Source organism: Aspergillus pseudonomiae (genome assembly GCF_009193645.1).
Source record: "Aspergillus pseudonomiae strain CBS 119388 unplaced genomic scaffold BDV37scaffold_22, whole genome shotgun sequence".
Taxonomy (NCBI): Eukaryota; Fungi; Ascomycota; class Eurotiomycetes; order Eurotiales; family Aspergillaceae; genus Aspergillus; species Aspergillus pseudonomiae.
The window spans coordinates 261,347-278,359 of NW_022476014.1; the positions used below are offsets into that span (position 1 = coordinate 261,347).

Below are 17,013 nucleotides of genomic sequence, written 5' to 3' on the forward strand. Positions count from 1 at the left end.
CACAAACTCAGTTCTAAGCGAAAGATATGAGGCTAGTTAGGAGTGCTGCAGTTAAAATTGACTTTCCGCGGCTTATTACCAGTTAATTAAAAGAGCCTATTTTTGGATGACAGGTCAGATTATTAATTTATAGAGCCGATTGATTAATTTCGACAGCCGTGGCAATGCATATAACCGCGGAGATTAAAGCGGGCAGTACTCCGTGTATATCCGTAATTTGGTATCGCTTGCATGATGAATCAAAAAGTCAGAAGAAGCCGAGGCCGAGGTTGGTTGCAAATTGCATAATAGACCCTGATCGATATGCATGCATCAGAGCCGCGTGTTATAGCGGGGAAGATGTCCCTGCTTCCATGGGTTCTTGGTCAGAGTTTGGTTGATGACGAACTGCTTGGTGGATTTATGTTATGTCGGGGTCCACCTTTGTTCCCGAGGTAGGGAATCTGGTGAGCATAGGATACATACGGAGTACTGTTTTATGGATATGCTTTGTATTCTTTCATGTAAGTTCTATTGCTGCACACCAGACATGCAGGTTATCAGCGCTATTATACATTCATCAACGTTGAGAGGTACGTAAGTGAGGTCCTATCGTAAGGGTAGTGGCCTCGTGGAGATCAACAAGTCAGACATTATGCTAACGTAAATTCGTATCGTACAGACGGCCCCGATCTGGCGATGAAGGCTTACGCCAGCATCAGGCCGCGACGGACGAGTCCTCGCTTGGTGATGGCACCAGCACCGGCGAGCGCCTCCTGACGGCCTGGACCGAAATCCGGGGTGCCGCCGAGGGTGCCGAAGATGTCACCGACATAGTTGGAAGGCTTGACGCCGGCCTTGAAGGTGGAGTTCCAGCCGTTCAGGATACCGGTGACGACCTCGATACCGGCGTTGTACAGGTTCTTGATGGAGGGCTCGAAGCCGCCGGCATCGACGTACTTGAGGTGCTGGAGAGCAGACTCATCGGGGTGGGGCTGGTCGAAGTTGGAGCCGGTGCGCATGATGATGATACGCGAGAAATCGGTGAGGTTGCGGGCGGAGGTGCGCAGCAGGGCCTGCAGGGTTGCGTTGTCCTCCTGGGCGGAGCTGCAGTACTTGCCGGTGCCGTTGGTCCAGACCTCGGTGGTGTTATCGAAGGCCTCGCTGAGCAGCTTGCCGCTGTAGTAGACGTCCGTGGTGGCGACGTCGCACTTCAGCACGGAGGGCGCCTTGGTGGCAGCCTCGTAGCCCTCGGCGGTGTACTTGCTGCGGTATGCCTTCGCGGACTCGGAGTCGGAAAGGTTGGCCTTCTTGGCGAAGGAGACAGCCAGGTCGCGCAGATCGGCGTTCACCTCGAAGACTTCGGTGCCGTAGATGCTGGTGGGGTATTGGTCGGGGGCGTAGGCGCCCTGGGGGAAGTAGCTGGTGGTGAAGTTGTCGGGGAGCTCGCGCAGGTCGATCTCGTACTGCAGGGCAACCTGGATGGCATATCTGGCGAAGGTGGCACTACCGATGGTGGCGACCTTGGGGTTGACACCGGCGATACCAGCCACGAGGAAGTAGGTGTGGGTGAGGTCGAAGAAGGGGTGGAGGGCAATGGATGACACCGTGATGGCGGCGTTGATCTCTCCCTCTCCGGTGATGAGTTGACAGACGCTGTAGTCGGCAGTACAGTGAACGTCAGGGAAGACGGGCGAGGCACCGGGGATCGTGATGTTGTGAGCCAGCAGGTCGAATTCGGGGATTCCCCACCAGGCAGCGGCTTCGGGTTCAAACTGGTACGATGTGAGCATTGTCTATCTCCTATCACCTCACGCAAGAGGTCATACCATGGACACGATGAACACCTTCGGGGCCGCCTTCTTGGGGGCCTGAGACACAGAGCGCTGCCATGTTGCAGGGCTGGCAGCTGCCAGGCAGCTGCTACCAAGGAGCAGGCCGGCGGTGATGGTGTTGAGAAGCTGCATGGTGCGAATGACTTGCAGATTCTTTGCTGGGGTTGATCGGCGTTGTCTCAATGGCGTGGAGCAGGCCTTTTATATCCCACGTTCTCTGTCTCGTCTAGGAACCCTTTCCCAAATTTTTTTTTTTTTTACTTTTTCCTCCTTGCCTTGTATCCATCAACAACCGCCGATCAGTGCCGAGAGAGATAAACTAACCTATCAAAATGCCCTTATCAGGAAAGATCAGCACTGATAGCGGGGATTAGTCTGCGAAAATCGCGAGAACAGGCCAATGATATCTCTCATGGGGTCCTTTATCGGTGCTCAGCTCGACAACTTCCACGGAAATGACGTTACTTGGTTACTACGATATATTGACGCTCCCCACTGCAATGGGCCAAATTTGTAAGAGATAACGCATATTCTCAGCGTAGAGTAGAGCACACTTGTCTGTCCTGGATTATAGAGTAACATGGCGCGCTTTTGGGATCCGAGATAGAGGATTCGAAACGTAAAAGCATGCTTGTGTTGCTATAGGGTTCGTTCCGAGAGTGTATCTGGCCCACATTTGCGCCGACTTCGAGAAATTTCTTCGGAGGCCGCGGATAGACTTCAATGGGCTAGAATTCAGTAAAAGACCCATTCATTGTTGTTGACAAAACACTGTTGTTAATTGAAGCATTAGTTTCAACCTCAACTCTGTCCATGCTCTTCCCCCTTCCCCCTTCGGACTTCTGGATGACCAGCTCAAAGACGAAGATATGGTGTGAACTTGGAACTGCTCGGATAATCATATTTCCGTGTTGGTCAAAGATAAGAAATTGAAACAGAAGCTTGGCCGCGTCTCTTATCCCGCGTTGATTTCGACCGTTTATCTCGGGTCGGCAACGCCATTCAAGACCAAGCTCTGCAGCGGTTTAGTGCATGAGGGACAGCGAAAGGTCTATCCTTTTTAGCTTATTCTTGAGCCGTGATGGGTATCACGTCAATACTATTCCTCTCCTTGGCAAATCAGCAGTCAATGCGAACCGATACCAGAAGTTAGGGTAATATGGGCAACATCGAGGACTTCATCCAGTTTGGTCAGCTTTGCATACAGCATATCCTGAGCCTGACACCCTTACCTATGAAGCTCGTATAGCGGTACGCCTAGAGGATAATGTAAAAGCCCCCAGAGCCCCATCTGTCAATTTGTCCACATCATCATAGAACACGTCACATCGCATCGGGACGTTATCATATTCTTAACCATCCTACTCATAGTCATAGAGACACTCTCCTCTGGGGGGCAGCTTATTCTACTGTTTCGGAGAAAGATTCCAGAGAGCCATCAGCCGGACCAAGTGTCAATGCGGCCACATCATGTATCAACATCACCGCTACATGCCGCAGCTAATGAATATATCTCAGGCATTGCTTTTCGTTTTACAAATGGTTCTAGATATAAAAATGCTGCACGAGATATACCTCACCGGGACATGCTTGGGGTTTGTTGGCTGCGTCACATCTATTCACAAGGTGCTGCCTGCACGCAGTAAGCCTATTCTTGACCTATTATCCAAATTGACACACCATTAAGATAATACATACACACATAACGATGAATAGATTTCGATCGCACTAGACTAGTACATCTGATCGAAAAGACACCGTTCTCATGCATTGCATGCGTCAGATTCCGGAGCCTTCCAGGATCCACCCCCAATTGTAGATAACCATATATAGTGGCAGTAGAGGCCACGCAAGTAGTACAAGCCAAGAAGTGCCATCGCATGACCGAAAGCAATGACATCTCTGGCTGCGTCGATCTGCAAAGTAGGGCAGATGCATCACACGTCATCCACGTGTGCTCGGGCGGATGACGTCACCCGTCCGCCATCAGAGGGCTTCCAAGGGTTGCGACCTATATCACCCATGGACCCTCCCAACCTACTTTCTGTTTACATCTCAGGGGTATATTCCTGTCTAAAGAGTCCAGAGAGAACACCAGCAAATTCACTAGACTCCGCGAGGTGTAAGCGAAAAGCATCTCACCCTGCAACATCACATCATACGCCGGAGTAGAAAGGGCTTAACGTCATCAAGGTGAGTACAGACATCCATCCTTTGTGTCTGCAGTCGATATTAACGGTTAGATCAGCAGCAATGGCTCCTATCCACGAACGCATCCGCCAGGATCTCCTTATCAAAGAGCGAAGTCTGTGGACCGCTCTCACCTCCGCCGACCCAGGCCCCGAGATCGAGAAACTGTCCAACCCCGAAGCCAATCTACTGTTCCCCAAAACACCCATCTTGACGTTGGACGGTGAGCCTTCTCTACAACAAACACTAAAGCCACCGTTCCATCATTTCGATGCGTTCGAATTGAAGGAAGTCCGAGTCATCATCATTGATCTCATGGCGGGAACCGTTACCTACAATATCAATGCCTCGAGAGGAAAGGAGGAGTACAAGGCCACGGGATCGACAACATGGAGCCAAGCGTCGGATGGCGAATGGAGAATTGTGGCGCATACAGAGACATTGCTCTGAAGTTGCTTTAGCGGGAGGCATTTTGTTCACTGGTGTCATTTCTTATCTATGTCTTTTAATTTCTTGATGAAGCCTGGCTTGTATGAGTTTATGAATTTCAAATATACCAGAGGATGATGAATAATAATTCTGTGTCCATTCAGCACATATATATGTTAATGTGCATATATATGCCCATGTCTTGAGTACTGTCGAGACTAATCTAGTTTTTTTAGTTCTTAGTTACAACTAGATTATGGGACGTGTTAATGATCTCGCTGGCAGAATGCATGGGCCGGGAAGGGTTCTACAAAGAAAACATTACCCGGTATATGTGAGTATAGTGTAGGGAGTGTAGTTGTGGTTTTGATTGAAGTCGGATCCCCGGGTAAAGGTTCTTATATGCGGGTGGGAGGGGATCGGGACGGAACGATCTCCAAGCTGCTCGAAATGTAGACCCTAAGGATAGACAGCAAAAAAGAAGAAGAGAAGGAAGTTTATTTCACCACTAATCAAGAGAAGCCAGGAATCGCCTTCCTGTTTGAGTCTAGCCTAGCAATAAAAGGTGGTAATCAACAGGCTGACCTGATTGTTGGAATTTGTAAAGTCCGGCGATAAAAGTCTAGTTTAAACAGAGGTTGTGTAAAAAAAATCCAGGAAGTTTCTGATCTAGACTACTATATTTGTCACGCCTTCAGCGCCAGGAACTTCTACCCTGTAAGGTCCAGGCGACTGGGTTACCATTGCTTGACTTAATCCACTGCTCTTCAATAAACGGACAAATCAAGAAGACCAGTGTCCATTGTGGGTTCGGCAAGCAGTGGCCCACTACAATCGCTGATCCCTGGGGCCAGTGGCTTAGTGGATGTCTTGGACTCCTTCAGCCAACGTCTTTCGATCCCTAGGTTTGGGTCTGTGATCTACAAGGTTGTCGAAGGTAATCGCCATGCGGTAGTCAGCTCGATGAGCATATTGTCAGACCAGATCTCGATGTTGCGAAATACCTTTCACAGTGTAAATCAAGACAGCGTGCCGTGGTAGAAAAGGAATAGCCCAGATGTAGTGAAACTGAGTCTTGGCCCATATATCCATTTCTGAGTCCAGCTTTTATAATAAAGAAGTTAACATTCAACGCTCATACTTTAGTAAAAAAAAAAAAAAAAGAAAGAAAGAAAGAAAGAAAGAAGAGGTAGAAAGTAAAAACAAGTGTTCTCAACCTTACTACTACGAGAAGGCTCAAGGCAAATCTACGGTACCAAGCTTCTAGAGGAATTTGCTCGAAGACCTGCCAAAAGTACAGAGTACTGGACCACCATCACGCAGCATGCCATCGACCTAGCCACAAAGGATTTAAAACTAGTCACTGCAAGGACCATGCACTCTCTGGCACTGCCTCCCAGAATCGCAATAATAAGCGACTCGTCGGGAAATTGCCGAAGAACAGACAGGGCTCCGGGCCGCTCGTGGGGGCCGTTTGGAGTGGCCTTAACGTGGCACCCCTGGAGGCTTGGGACCTTGGTTCAACAGGTCAAGTGTATCCTTGAGACGAGCTTAATTGCTCGGGCGATCTTGCGATAGATTAGTGCTGAGTCAGGACGTTGGATGGGATATTATATGTTCAAACAAGTGGGTCGACGAGGTCCACGTGCATTTTCCAGTAGTAGCACCTTTTCTTCCCTGCCAACAAGTGCTCGACCTGTGCAGTAACTTGCTCGTTTAAATTGCCTACAGCAGATATTGCTCACTGCATGAGCAGGTCCCTCCCCATGGTCTTGGCAATAGTCTTATGACTGGCTGATAAGAACCACATGCATGGTAGTTAGTGATGCACCGGCGGCTCGGTCCCATCCCTATATTGAGGCTTGATATAGCTCATGGCTGTCCACTTAAATGCTGCCCTGCACTTCCGTTCTGGGAAAATGGTCTCACAGTTAAAAATGATGGGTTGTTTGGTGGGGCACCCCTTTCCTACCAAGAGAAATTAACTCCAGATTTGATATCTGTCAGACAGCGAAAATTATTCAGAGACAGGCAAGTGGAGTCCTAGTCTAAATTTAGGGTTAGGTCAATCACTGGTATTGGCCTTATCTGATCTAGCGAATGTTCCGTCGAATCAGCGTCTAGCAAGTCACTCCCAGATTAGGGCTAGCTCTGAGGCCTACATGGACCGGACTGCTTTGGATCCCCAAAATCTGCCAATCAACCCGGTTCCGACGAGAGGCGGCCGCTGGGATAGCTTGACGCAACTGTGGTGAGGCTTTTCCCATCTTATTCTCGTGGTCCCGAAGGGTCTTCACATGGTTGTGTATATAATGTGAAGATTCCCCGTTAACGCGGGGGATCTCGGCGTCTCATCTCTCCGATCCATTGTCTTAAATTGTGCTCTTTCTTCAGTATGAATTCTTCCACAACTTCCGCAGGGGATCTGCGTCCGCGGCAAGCGACAGAGCCGGATTATGATGCAGAGATCGGAGTGCTGCACTGGGATGAGCCCATGTCGCACCACCATCATAACCGTGACTCCCATTACCACCCACATTCCCTGTTGACGGAGGATATGCGATATATCCCAACCATGGTCAATGGAAACACATCCGCGCTTCTGCATTCAATATCGATTTCCCCATCCTCAAGCCTTTCACCACCGGAAGCGACTGCCTGCATCACCATGAATCCACTGGATTCTGCAATGATGGGTACCGTAGGGGTCGACTCACAGCATATCGATCATAGCGGGCATCGAATATCTAGTGTGGGTGACAAGTGGCCGAAGATCCGCTATCCAAAGCAAAATTGGCTTTTCAGCAAAGGCGCTAACTTCGGTGTCATAGACTATAAACCGACGACAATCCCAAAATCGCGAAGCCCAGCGTCGATTCCGGGAGCGGAGGGAGCAGGAGAGGGTTCAAACACAGGTCAAGATGGACGTGCTTCGAACAGAAAACAAGCGGTTGTCGGATTTATTCCACCTGTTAAGGACGGAGAATCACAGGATAGAGGGGGAGAATGAGCGATTAAAGACGGAACTAGGGATAATGAGGAAACGGTGGAAGGATGTGCTGCGCGTAATGTCGGAGATGGCGCAGCAAGATGAACGGACCGCAGGTTGTCGGTCATCATCTTCGACCGCCAGCTCTTCTTCTTCTCCCACTTCGCCCTCTGGCCCTTGCTCTCAGGTAGACATGCAGAGCCTCAGGCGCTCGATCGTGATGCAGACTCTGGTAGCACTTTTTGAGGAGAGAGGATCAGACTCAACACATTCTATCGCAGTTAAAGATGGCTCCGAGAGCCCCTGAAATATTAATGCATATTAATTGTTGCCATGATGACCAAGATGAAGGAATCGAAGCTGTAGAATAATGAATTCTGTGGGCTGCAAGGTCTTTGTGGTTATTATAAGGGCGACTGAATTGAACTTATATCGGCTTCTCCACCATTTGTCAATCTTGGTGAATTCTTACCGCTCAATTGCCATCCGCCGAGTCATGTAGTACGTAAATAGATCGGAAAATAATCGGGGCAACCAAGAGAATAGATCGTATTCTGTTGGATACTCGACTTACTCCGTATATCCGAGCCTTGAGGGCCAGCATCGAATATGAGCTAGACCCAAAGTGGAAGTGTGTTCCTCGGCTCCTATTGGACCGCATTTTATCTGGGTTGGCTAAAGTGAAGCTAAGACAACTTGGACTGTCGTTTCAGCGCCGCCATCAGCGTCGGCTACAGATTCGGTACAGGTTGGTATACACACGCCGAAGGTCAGCACCTGGGGGCTAGTGGGTCTCAGGAGTAGTGTCGAATATGGGCAACAAACCACAAGAATTCGTCTTCGTCAATGGCCCTACGTTGGCTAGCGGTTCCAACGCACATTCGCGAAAGATTAAGTCAGCTCTAATAAAACGAGGTATCTCCGAAAAGCAAACAAACTATCGCCGTGAGGAAGCTGCCAGGAGGGAAAGGTTGATTGACCAGAGAAAGGGACAGGGAGATCATCAACATGCATTCAAGCAGCTTTGCCTCTGTCGTAGAAAATCCCAGGGCTCTGGCTCCGACCAAACTCAAACGATCCACAGTAGTCCAACGTTCCTCGTCACTAACGATGGAGCTACAGTTTGTGGGACCTGCAGTAGGCCGCTGTCCCTCGACAATTTGAGGACCAATGGCAACCAGAAGACTAAAGAGACTCCCTCGGCCTTGTCAGCTGTGAGTGGAAGGATGGACCCATTCTCCCCACTAGATGCGAGCTGGGGACCGCAAGTCGACAGCCTAGTGCATTTCGGTTAGTGGCTTGGAGGTCTTTATTACTCTGTGCTATTGCACTGGCCACCTGCAATTATTCCTGCTGACTGACCTACACGTAGCTTTGACCTCCATCTGGCCGGCATTTCGGCAATCGAACTATGCCGGGAGTTGTTATCAGGCTTGGATCCAGCAATCGTCTCAAAATAAGCTCTTAATTTATAGCACCTTGTGGTCCGCGTCCTATCACAGAGATGTATTACGGATTAGCTACGGTGCCCCTGATCCGGCGTTAGAGACCAAAGAGCAACTGTACTACAAGGGCCTTGTCTTGAACACGCTGCACAGCCATGTGGCAGACTACACAGATGAGACATGGCGTGACAGCGTGATCATGTCTGTTCTATACCTTGCTGTTAATAATCTCGTTAAAGGAAAGGTAGCGCGAGACGCGAGTCCGTTTACGACTCCTTTTGTGAACTTACAGTCTCTGTCTTTTTACGGTAGCAGAGAATACCATGATATGCACTGGACATTCATCCAGACCCTCCTAAAACGTCTTGGAGGGATCCACTCCATCAGGCTATTTGGACTAGGCTGGCTGCTGTCAATGTAGGTTTACTGTTTACCTCGGCTCGTTCCAAACTATGTTCCTTACAAATAGCTGATCTTGAATCTTGCAGCGCAGACCTAATGTTCTCCGCCCACTCCTTGACCAAGCCTCAATATCCCTTGATAGACGTACAGGGGAATATGTACAACCTGCCTTCACCGTTACATGCCTTTCGTATCTCACCAGAACGGGCGTCTCTTCCTGGATCGGGATTCCAAGAGCTTTTATCGCTTGCGCCACCCGTGAAAGAAAAGATCGCGTATGTATTCGTTCACTTAGGTGAATATTCGAATATAATTCGATTATTTTCCAATCACGACCTGGCGACTTCAACCCTCGATCTCATTGCAGACGTTCGGAATCAAGTGCATCACGATTTGTTTAGCCTACCGAACGAGCATGACTCGCCCGACTGCGTTATCGAACAACCGAATGGTCCTGGTGATGACTCTCTGTCTCTTGAGCTATATCATGCTTGCAGGCTCTCTGCCCTACTATACGCGCTCCATGTCACATTTCCCGTTCCGAAGTCTTCTGCACCCCAAGCCATGATTGTCCCGCAGCTCACTGAGAAACTTCATCATGTTAGCCAGAATATGTCTAGTACGCTGCTTCTATGGTGTGCCACGGTGGCTGCTATTGCGGCAGAGGGGATGATTCAACGCCAAACCCTAGTCCAACTGACCGACAAAGTCCGGTTAGACTTGCAGATATATCAGCTGGCTCACGCTGTTGAAGTACTCCATTCCTTTGCCTGGGTGGATGTCGCCTGCTTGGACGGACTCTGTAGGCTTTGGGACGAAATCGTCCGGCTTGGATGAAGAGCTCTCCTGCAATTATCACTACGATCGCTGCATCCGCATAAACCAAAAGTTCCTCGCTATGGCATTGTCAGAGACGTGGCATTCCTTCGTCACAAACAAGCGCTCCCGTGAGACGACATGGTTATACCATCTAACCAGCCTACTCAGGTAATAATCCCGGGTATAAGCATCGGGAGAAAAATGCCACACGGGGACGGACGAAGATCTAAACAGATTTATTTCATTGGGGAGGAATAAGTGATCATTACAGACCCTGATCAGTTCTGTACTCGGAGAGGGTACTGTACACTTTGTCGCTACTATCCACACCATCCACATACTTAATTTGGTGGACGAGGGTGGTGCGAAAAGTTGCGCTGGTTGCATCTTCGTCGCACACTTTAAGGGCCGAATGCAGAATCTGAGATTATTACCTACATCATGCACATGTCATGCAAATGGGCTTTTCTGTGATATTACTCTATGCAGCTCTCATGCGAGCTCAGCCCTCCGCTGCTGTGTCTACTGGTCCAAGTTGGGCTTTCAGTCGACCTTGTGCCAGCAAACACCTTTTAGCATAAATACCAATTATGGCTACTTAAATATTCATCTACTCTGCAAGGCTGTCAGGTGTGTTCTGGATTGGTTTGGTTTAATCATACCTTATGCTTTTGTTTAGTTTTGGTGAGGCAGGGAGAAGCTGCATATGCATCCACCTCCGTTATGCCAAGTTCCTCTCGATAGCAATGAAAGAATTCCGCGTCATGCAAGGTAGTTGATGAGTTACTGTGGCCCTTGCCATGCAGCTCTGCCCATCCAATCCGCCAAAGTACTGGCCTTAACGCCAAGGTCTTCATACGATCTATCCTCACTCCGATCCATTGTTCCATAACAGATCTTGTCATCTGGAGCCACAGAAATCCATTCCATCATCTGTCTTATATCTTCTTCATATCCTTTGCCAGCAGTTGCCGCCACAGTGGCGCCCCATTCATCTAGTGTTATTGGATCGAAGATAGCTTCCTGTGAAGTGATCTCTCTAAACACTCTCGGAAAGTCAGCAAATGAAAGTTTTGGGCCAACAACGGGATACGTTTTTGATGCTGTTTTCTCGGGTCCTAGGCAGAATATCTCTGTAATTGTATTAGCCATGGTTGTTGTCCTTCGTGAGCGATGAGACCGTCCCACCTGCAGCATATACACCGATATCGTAAGTCGGATCAACCCAATCAGCAAGTTTGTTCCCGTCTATTGGGGCGCAAAATCGAACTATCCCATCGTCTATAGTAATTTGTCCGTTAGTTTCATTTCCATCTTGTGTATAGGAAGACTCTTGCTTTGAGGCTGACCTTGACGCTGGCAATACTGGGACCATTGCATGTTTGTATAGAACAGACCTAATATAATAAGCATCTACATCACATATTTGTATATTCACGAACTTACCAGGATGTAAAGCCGTCACGGCGGGCAGCTCATCCCGGGCCCACTGCTCAATCTTATGCTTGTTGTCGAAATGGAAGACCTTAGTGAAGCGGCCTTTACTCGCGTTCGTTATATTGGGCAAACTGCTCATTACGAAGTGCTGCACATTGCAAGCCTTATACATTCATGACACACCTTAGCTTCGCGTTCTTCTGTCTACCATTCATCGTGCTAGGATTTTGGCATAGATATACGGGTATTTAACCTACCTTCGCCGCATCGATAATATTCCTCCCAGCGACCAGTTCATGATCCATATCCTGCTCGGTTTCGATCTTCTTCCCGGGGATTCGGTTATTCGTCTGAGCAAACACCCCATAGGCATTTTTGAACGCTTCGATGAGAGATTCTTTGTCGTAAACATCAGCAGCGACCAGCTCGAGCCTACCACTGTCTTTGTACTTCGCCTGTAGCCTCTGTGCCGCCGGGGAAGAAACGTCGCGAGTGATGGCACGAACATGGAAACATGGCTCGGTCTTTACGAGAAGTGCACGTACAACACCACCCCCTTGGTTCCCTGTTGCGCCGAGGACAGCGATATACTTGGTTTCTTGGTCGGTCATGTTGGTTTGTTTTAACGTGGGGCTGTGTGCAAGATGGTTTTGCTGTGAAGACGCGTAATACAATGGCGAATACGGTCTTTCAAATGGCGAGTCTGCAAAAGTGCACAGCTGCTATAGATGGTCTGGGCCTACGAAGGTCTCTGCGAGGCTATGCACCTTTATATAGCCCCATGTACTAGATTCTGGGGTAATGCATGGTTTAGGTTGTCCCCTTTGCCGTATTTCCGTTGATACGCAAATGGCCCCACCAAATCGGGGGAGATTCTTTTCCCGGCTATGAAACTCTTCGATCACTAGCTAAGTGTCTAGCCCACGCAATACAATGTTATACTGAGTTATTTGCACTATACAAATTCCAGTTAGTTACTTGTACGTTGTTGCGGGTTTAACTTTCTACAAAACAAAGATAGTGTGAGCACAGCGGATTATCAGATCTGGGTTCTTCGCAACTACGGAAATGTGGACGATAACAAAAGTACAGGACTTGTGAAGTAATACATCTTCTCGTTGTTTCCCCATATTAAACCCGTTGCAATTTAGTTATAATACTTAATTCTGGAACGGTATGGCACAAAATGTTTTAAGAAAAGCGTATTGTTTGCGGGAGCATCCCAGATTATCATCGATCAGATATAATTCTTGTACCTTACCAGGCAAATAGACTCTGGGAGTTTGAGTATCTTTACCTTAGCTTCCCTTAGCTTCTGGCTGGTACTGAACGGTTATGCAACCCGACTATTACAACTCTCAACGCAAGTTACCCTCCTCTGAGGAATTGAACGTTGATCTTTCGCATGGAGACTTCATATAAACATACATCTTCAAAATGATCCAATCGACTGTTTGATGAATAGGATCACCCAAAAAGCAATCCATGAATTATACATATTCTCTATCTCTCGATTTGCTGCTTATTTGAGGGTCCACCTCGGGTTCTCCGGAATGGAGTGATCGACATGACTAGTAATCTCAATAGTGATAAGCCTAGGGTAATGGCGTGACTGGTCTGGTGACATTCTTGGGGACGACGCCATACCTCGTAGTTCAAGGTGTTATTGAACGCGACTACTCTTTGGTTTGGCAATGCAATTGGGCACTATATTCGTTCTGCTGGGCTATTTCAATATGCACATTTCTTGTCTGTATCCCAAAACAAATAACCGTCTGCTAATTTTCCTGTGGGCGTCCTCGGCATAGTTGTATAAGCATTCATTCGATTACCTGAAAGAATGTCGACATCAATTCTCAAGCAGATGTGGTAAAATAGGGCAGGGGGCGCCTGAACCTTTAAGTTGACCACATTGTCGTTCATTCCACCGGCTATAGAACGCCACCACAATCAAGATTTTATCGAGTCTGGTAAGCATGATGATATAGACTGTCTATATAGGCCAATTCAGAAGAGGATGCAGATGTGCATGAGCGGGGTGCACGGGGTATCAGTTAGTCTTGTCCTTGGTAATGCAACTTCTCAGCCCCTTGCGGGGTAGAATCTTGGGGTCTGTGTCAACCTGAAATGAGAAAAGATGATGAGAAAAAGAGAAGGGATAAGCCTGGGCAAAAGAAAGTGTGGTATCAATTAACCTGATTTCCATGCAGAGTAAAATTAATCCCTCAGGTGCGACGGAATGTGGATGTAAGACCTCTGCGAGGGATCAGTGTCCCGTGCCTGCATTGTGACGTTTCAAGCCCTAGGTGATGATACAACCTCGAGATTTTCTGGAACCACCTATCCGTATCTCACGTACCTTATCGTCGCATGTTGTCGCCAGGAATTACTCTGTAGTAAATAGGTTTTGCCTTAACAGGTCCTCGTCTCTAGAGGAAGCTTTGATTGAGAGGAATCTGTTCGACCAGCCGGGATATCACTGTAAGGGGAAAGTTCATAAGCCTTGAATTGACGGAGTGGGCCCCAAAAATGCTGTCGATCCGGACGACCCGCCGAGTCAAGCATCCAGTCACAGCCCAGCCTGACTTCTTTTCCATCCGTATTGGGCCAATGCCACAGGGAACATGCTTTGGGAGTATTGTTGATCCACTCAGCTCTCTTGACCTGGACTGCAAGTGACCTGCACACACCACACATGGCTGAACAAAGTGCATCACCATGATATTCAGGATCGGCCATGTTTACAGCCCGCTGGCCTCGGCTGAAAGTGATCTCTCTACTAGTACGGAGGAGTATTCTGTATTACTCATAGGGTATCAGAGCATGGTGGGTCTCGGAGTTGACTAATGAGAATTGATTACTTGCTGCTACGATTGGTGCTCTCCACCGATGCGATAAAAGAATTTATGTTCTCCGCATCCATGATGGCCTTTTTCTTTCCCTTCCTTCGCCAACGGTTTGCTCCCGGGTAGTGCTCTACGGCTTCTTGTATAGTCGAGATTACACCATGCAGTTCACCACCTCGCGAGGGTCTGTATGGGGCCACAAATGGCGGTCTTCGCCGTTCTTCATTGTCAGTGCCATGGCAATGGCGCTGTTCACTGGTACCGATCGCATTGGTCGCGCGTTGACAGAACTAAGATCTTGCTAACAAACCAATTCCACCAGATGTCTTCCTGTATACCTTCATTGTACCGATCCTCCCTTACATCCTAGAAAACCGTCTCGGTCTCGATGTGTCCCTGACCCAGCGCATGAGTTTTGCACTGCTAGCGTTGAGTGCGGTCGCATCACTCGTCTGTAGCCCTTTCATCGGCCACTATGCGGATAAGATGTCTTCGAAGAAGATCTTGCTGCTCGGCTCATTGGCCGCGGCATTATTCTCTACGGTTATTTTGGCCATGGCGACTTCAAGTATGTGCGGTTCCTGTGGTGCAAACATTCAAGCGCTCTTTTCGTCTGGTTGCAAAGTTATGTCTGACGGTTGCAATAATAGCTTTCACCTTGTTCTTCGGTCGTTTCATACAAGCAATTGCGAGTGCGTTCATCTGGACAGTAGGATACGCGACGATCGCGGACAATGTTAAACAGGAACATCTGGGCAAGACTTACGGGATGATCTCCCTTGTCGTGGCTGTGGGAACCTCCGGAGGACCCATGGCGGCTGGCATCCTGTTCGAAATGGGCGGATACTGGCTGGCATGGTCCAGTGCCTTTGCCATAATCGTGGTGGATATTGTGCTCCGCGCGTTGATGATCGAGCGACCGAGGTCCCAACCAGGTGAGTGTCTGCGCGCGATTCGACCGAGTAGATATCCGGTTTCTAACCTGGAACACCAACAGGTACGCCGCGTGGCGACGATGAGGATCCCGAGAATGATCCCCTTCTCCCGGACAATATCAGCCTTGTTGAGGAAAAGAAGGGGTGGCACTTTTACACATATCTCTTCCGACACCGGCAATTCGTCTGCGGTGCTATGAGTTATCTTGTCTTCGCTATCTTAATCTCCAGCTTTGATACCACCATCCCTCTTCATGTTCGGGACGCATTCGACTGGGGTAGTATGGAGTCAGGGTTACTGTTCGCCGCTCTTCAAGGTCCCGGAATCATTATGAGCCCGCTCTGTGGCTGGTTGAAGGATCGCTATGGCACACGGTATCCAACCGCCGCAGGCTTCGCCATCCTGACGCCCATAATGTGGGTGCTGGGCATGCCCGGCGACGATCGATTCCCTGGCGTGAACGGTGGCAAGACCGGACAAATCGTCTACGCCGTCTGCGTGACTGCAGTGGGCACTTTCTCGTGTTTACTCAATGGTGCAGGAACTATTGAAGCTACAGGTAATGCTGCGTCGAATCCGATTGGACCTGTTTCGTGTTCGCTAACTCTATGCCTCCCTTGCATCAGTCACGGTCGACGAAATTGAAGCCAGACATCCCGGCATCTTTGGCCCGAATGGCGGGTACTCGCGAGCGCTATCTGTTTCGAGCATGAGCTGGACTGCGGGAGCATTCATCGGCCCTATCTTGTCCGGATATCTCACCGAACAAATCGGCTACTATGAAATGAATTGCGTTATCGGTTCGTTATTATTGTCCCCCTTTTTACCTTGCCGGGTTGAGACTAACATCTGCACAGCGGTTCTGTGCGCCCTGTCCACCGTGAACGCTCTCTGGAACCTCAAGTCCAAGACCCGGGCTAGTAGCCAAGGTCAACCTGACGATCGTAATTAATTGATGAAAAAGTACCATAGCATCTGAACGAAATACCACAGGTGCGCTAATAGACGCATATAATGATGCGATAGAAACTGATGAGAAGACGATTTCTGGGGGAAAAAAAAGTGACTTCTTAACTACTGTTTGGGTTTCTCAGGGCTTCGGAATTGTAATGACGACGGTGATGATCTATGAGCAAGCGGTTCACTGAAACATTGTCTCTTTATTTTCCTGTCTGTTTTTTCTCGGTCTTTTTGGCGGTTATGATTTTCTTCCTGAGATAGGTGTTCTCCAGCTCCGCCGGTATTATATAGGCAAGCTTTTTTTTTTTTTTTTTTTTTTTTTTTTTGAAATCACAAAATCCTGGGAGGTAATGTTATCCTTCTGCGCTCAGATTACGTCCTCTTCATCTCGACGGTCTAAGTATCTTAAATTGTACTTCCGGAACTTATTCTATTGCAGATAGTTGTAGCACGAGGTACTTTCTGATCCTAAGTTGGCCAGGTCCTGGCTGCACGACTGTCGTGCCTAGAATGCGAGGCGATATCTGACCAAGCTCAGCTCGGGTATTTATACTCGTATATCAGGCACAAGCTCCAACTACCTCGGGACTCAGTGCGACTGCCTTAGAGTGGGTCTGGGCCAGTTGGAGGTCGACCGTCTTGGTCATATACTAACGGCTCGAGCTAGCTCAGACTCTAACTATACTTATAGCTGTTCTGATCCGGTCCAAATCTTTATGAAGTGAAGCTAGAGTCTTGAATTGCGT

General features: G+C 48.6%; 6 protein-coding genes across 6 annotated transcripts; 4 read left to right on the forward strand and 2 right to left on the reverse strand.

Annotated features, from left to right (window-relative positions):
* Window positions 1-641: 641 nt before the first annotated feature.
* BDV37DRAFT_90080 (purine-nucleoside phosphorylase) lies at window positions 642-2,164 on the reverse strand. The gene is made up of 2 exons (XM_032091410.1): window positions 1,809-2,164; window positions 642-1,754 (listed from the first exon to the last, which is right to left on the reverse strand). Exons 1-2 carry the CDS (start codon window positions 1,944-1,946, stop codon window positions 687-689), a joined length of 1,206 nt encoding a protein of 401 aa, XP_031942921.1. The 5' UTR covers window positions 1,947-2,164; the 3' UTR covers window positions 642-686.
* Window positions 2,165-3,709: 1,545 nt separating this feature from the next.
* BDV37DRAFT_244867 (uncharacterized protein) lies at window positions 3,710-4,650 on the forward strand. The gene is made up of 2 exons (XM_032081599.1): window positions 3,710-4,007; window positions 4,066-4,650. The coding sequence occupies exon 2, from the start codon at window positions 4,068-4,070 to the stop codon at window positions 4,452-4,454; it is 387 nt and encodes a 128-aa protein (XP_031942922.1). The 5' UTR covers window positions 3,710-4,007; window positions 4,066-4,067; the 3' UTR covers window positions 4,455-4,650.
* A 2,178-nt stretch (window positions 4,651-6,828) lies between these two features.
* Window positions 6,829-7,729, forward strand: BDV37DRAFT_281736 (putative bZIP transcription factor; the record flags this gene model as incomplete). The annotated part of the gene is made up of 2 exons (XM_032086884.1): window positions 6,829-7,185; window positions 7,265-7,729. 2 exons carry the CDS (start codon window positions 6,829-6,831, stop codon window positions 7,727-7,729), a joined length of 822 nt encoding a protein of 273 aa, XP_031942923.1.
* A 505-nt stretch (window positions 7,730-8,234) lies between these two features.
* Window positions 8,235-10,106, forward strand: BDV37DRAFT_281737 (uncharacterized protein; the record flags this gene model as incomplete). The annotated part of the gene is made up of 3 exons (XM_032086885.1): window positions 8,235-8,712; window positions 8,795-9,284; window positions 9,356-10,106. 3 exons carry the CDS (start codon window positions 8,235-8,237, stop codon window positions 10,104-10,106), a joined length of 1,719 nt encoding a protein of 572 aa, XP_031942924.1.
* Window positions 10,107-10,498: 392 nt separating this feature from the next.
* Window positions 10,499-12,290, reverse strand: BDV37DRAFT_244873 (NmrA/HSCARG family protein). The gene is made up of 6 exons (XM_032081600.1): window positions 11,783-12,290; window positions 11,535-11,688; window positions 11,438-11,485; window positions 11,277-11,369; window positions 10,751-11,221; window positions 10,499-10,703 (listed from the first exon to the last, which is right to left on the reverse strand). Exons 1-5 carry the CDS (start codon window positions 12,134-12,136, stop codon window positions 10,872-10,874), a joined length of 999 nt encoding a protein of 332 aa, XP_031942925.1. The 5' UTR covers window positions 12,137-12,290; the 3' UTR covers window positions 10,499-10,703; window positions 10,751-10,871.
* Window positions 12,291-14,350: 2,060 nt separating this feature from the next.
* Window positions 14,351-16,547, forward strand: BDV37DRAFT_244877 (putative MFS multidrug transporter). The gene is made up of 6 exons (XM_032081601.1): window positions 14,351-14,629; window positions 14,694-14,939; window positions 15,022-15,306; window positions 15,369-15,866; window positions 15,934-16,107; window positions 16,165-16,547. The coding sequence occupies exons 1-6, from the start codon at window positions 14,533-14,535 to the stop codon at window positions 16,257-16,259; spliced, it is 1,395 nt and encodes a 464-aa protein (XP_031942926.1). The 5' UTR covers window positions 14,351-14,532; the 3' UTR covers window positions 16,260-16,547.
* The last annotated feature ends 466 nt before the right edge of the window (window positions 16,548-17,013 follow it).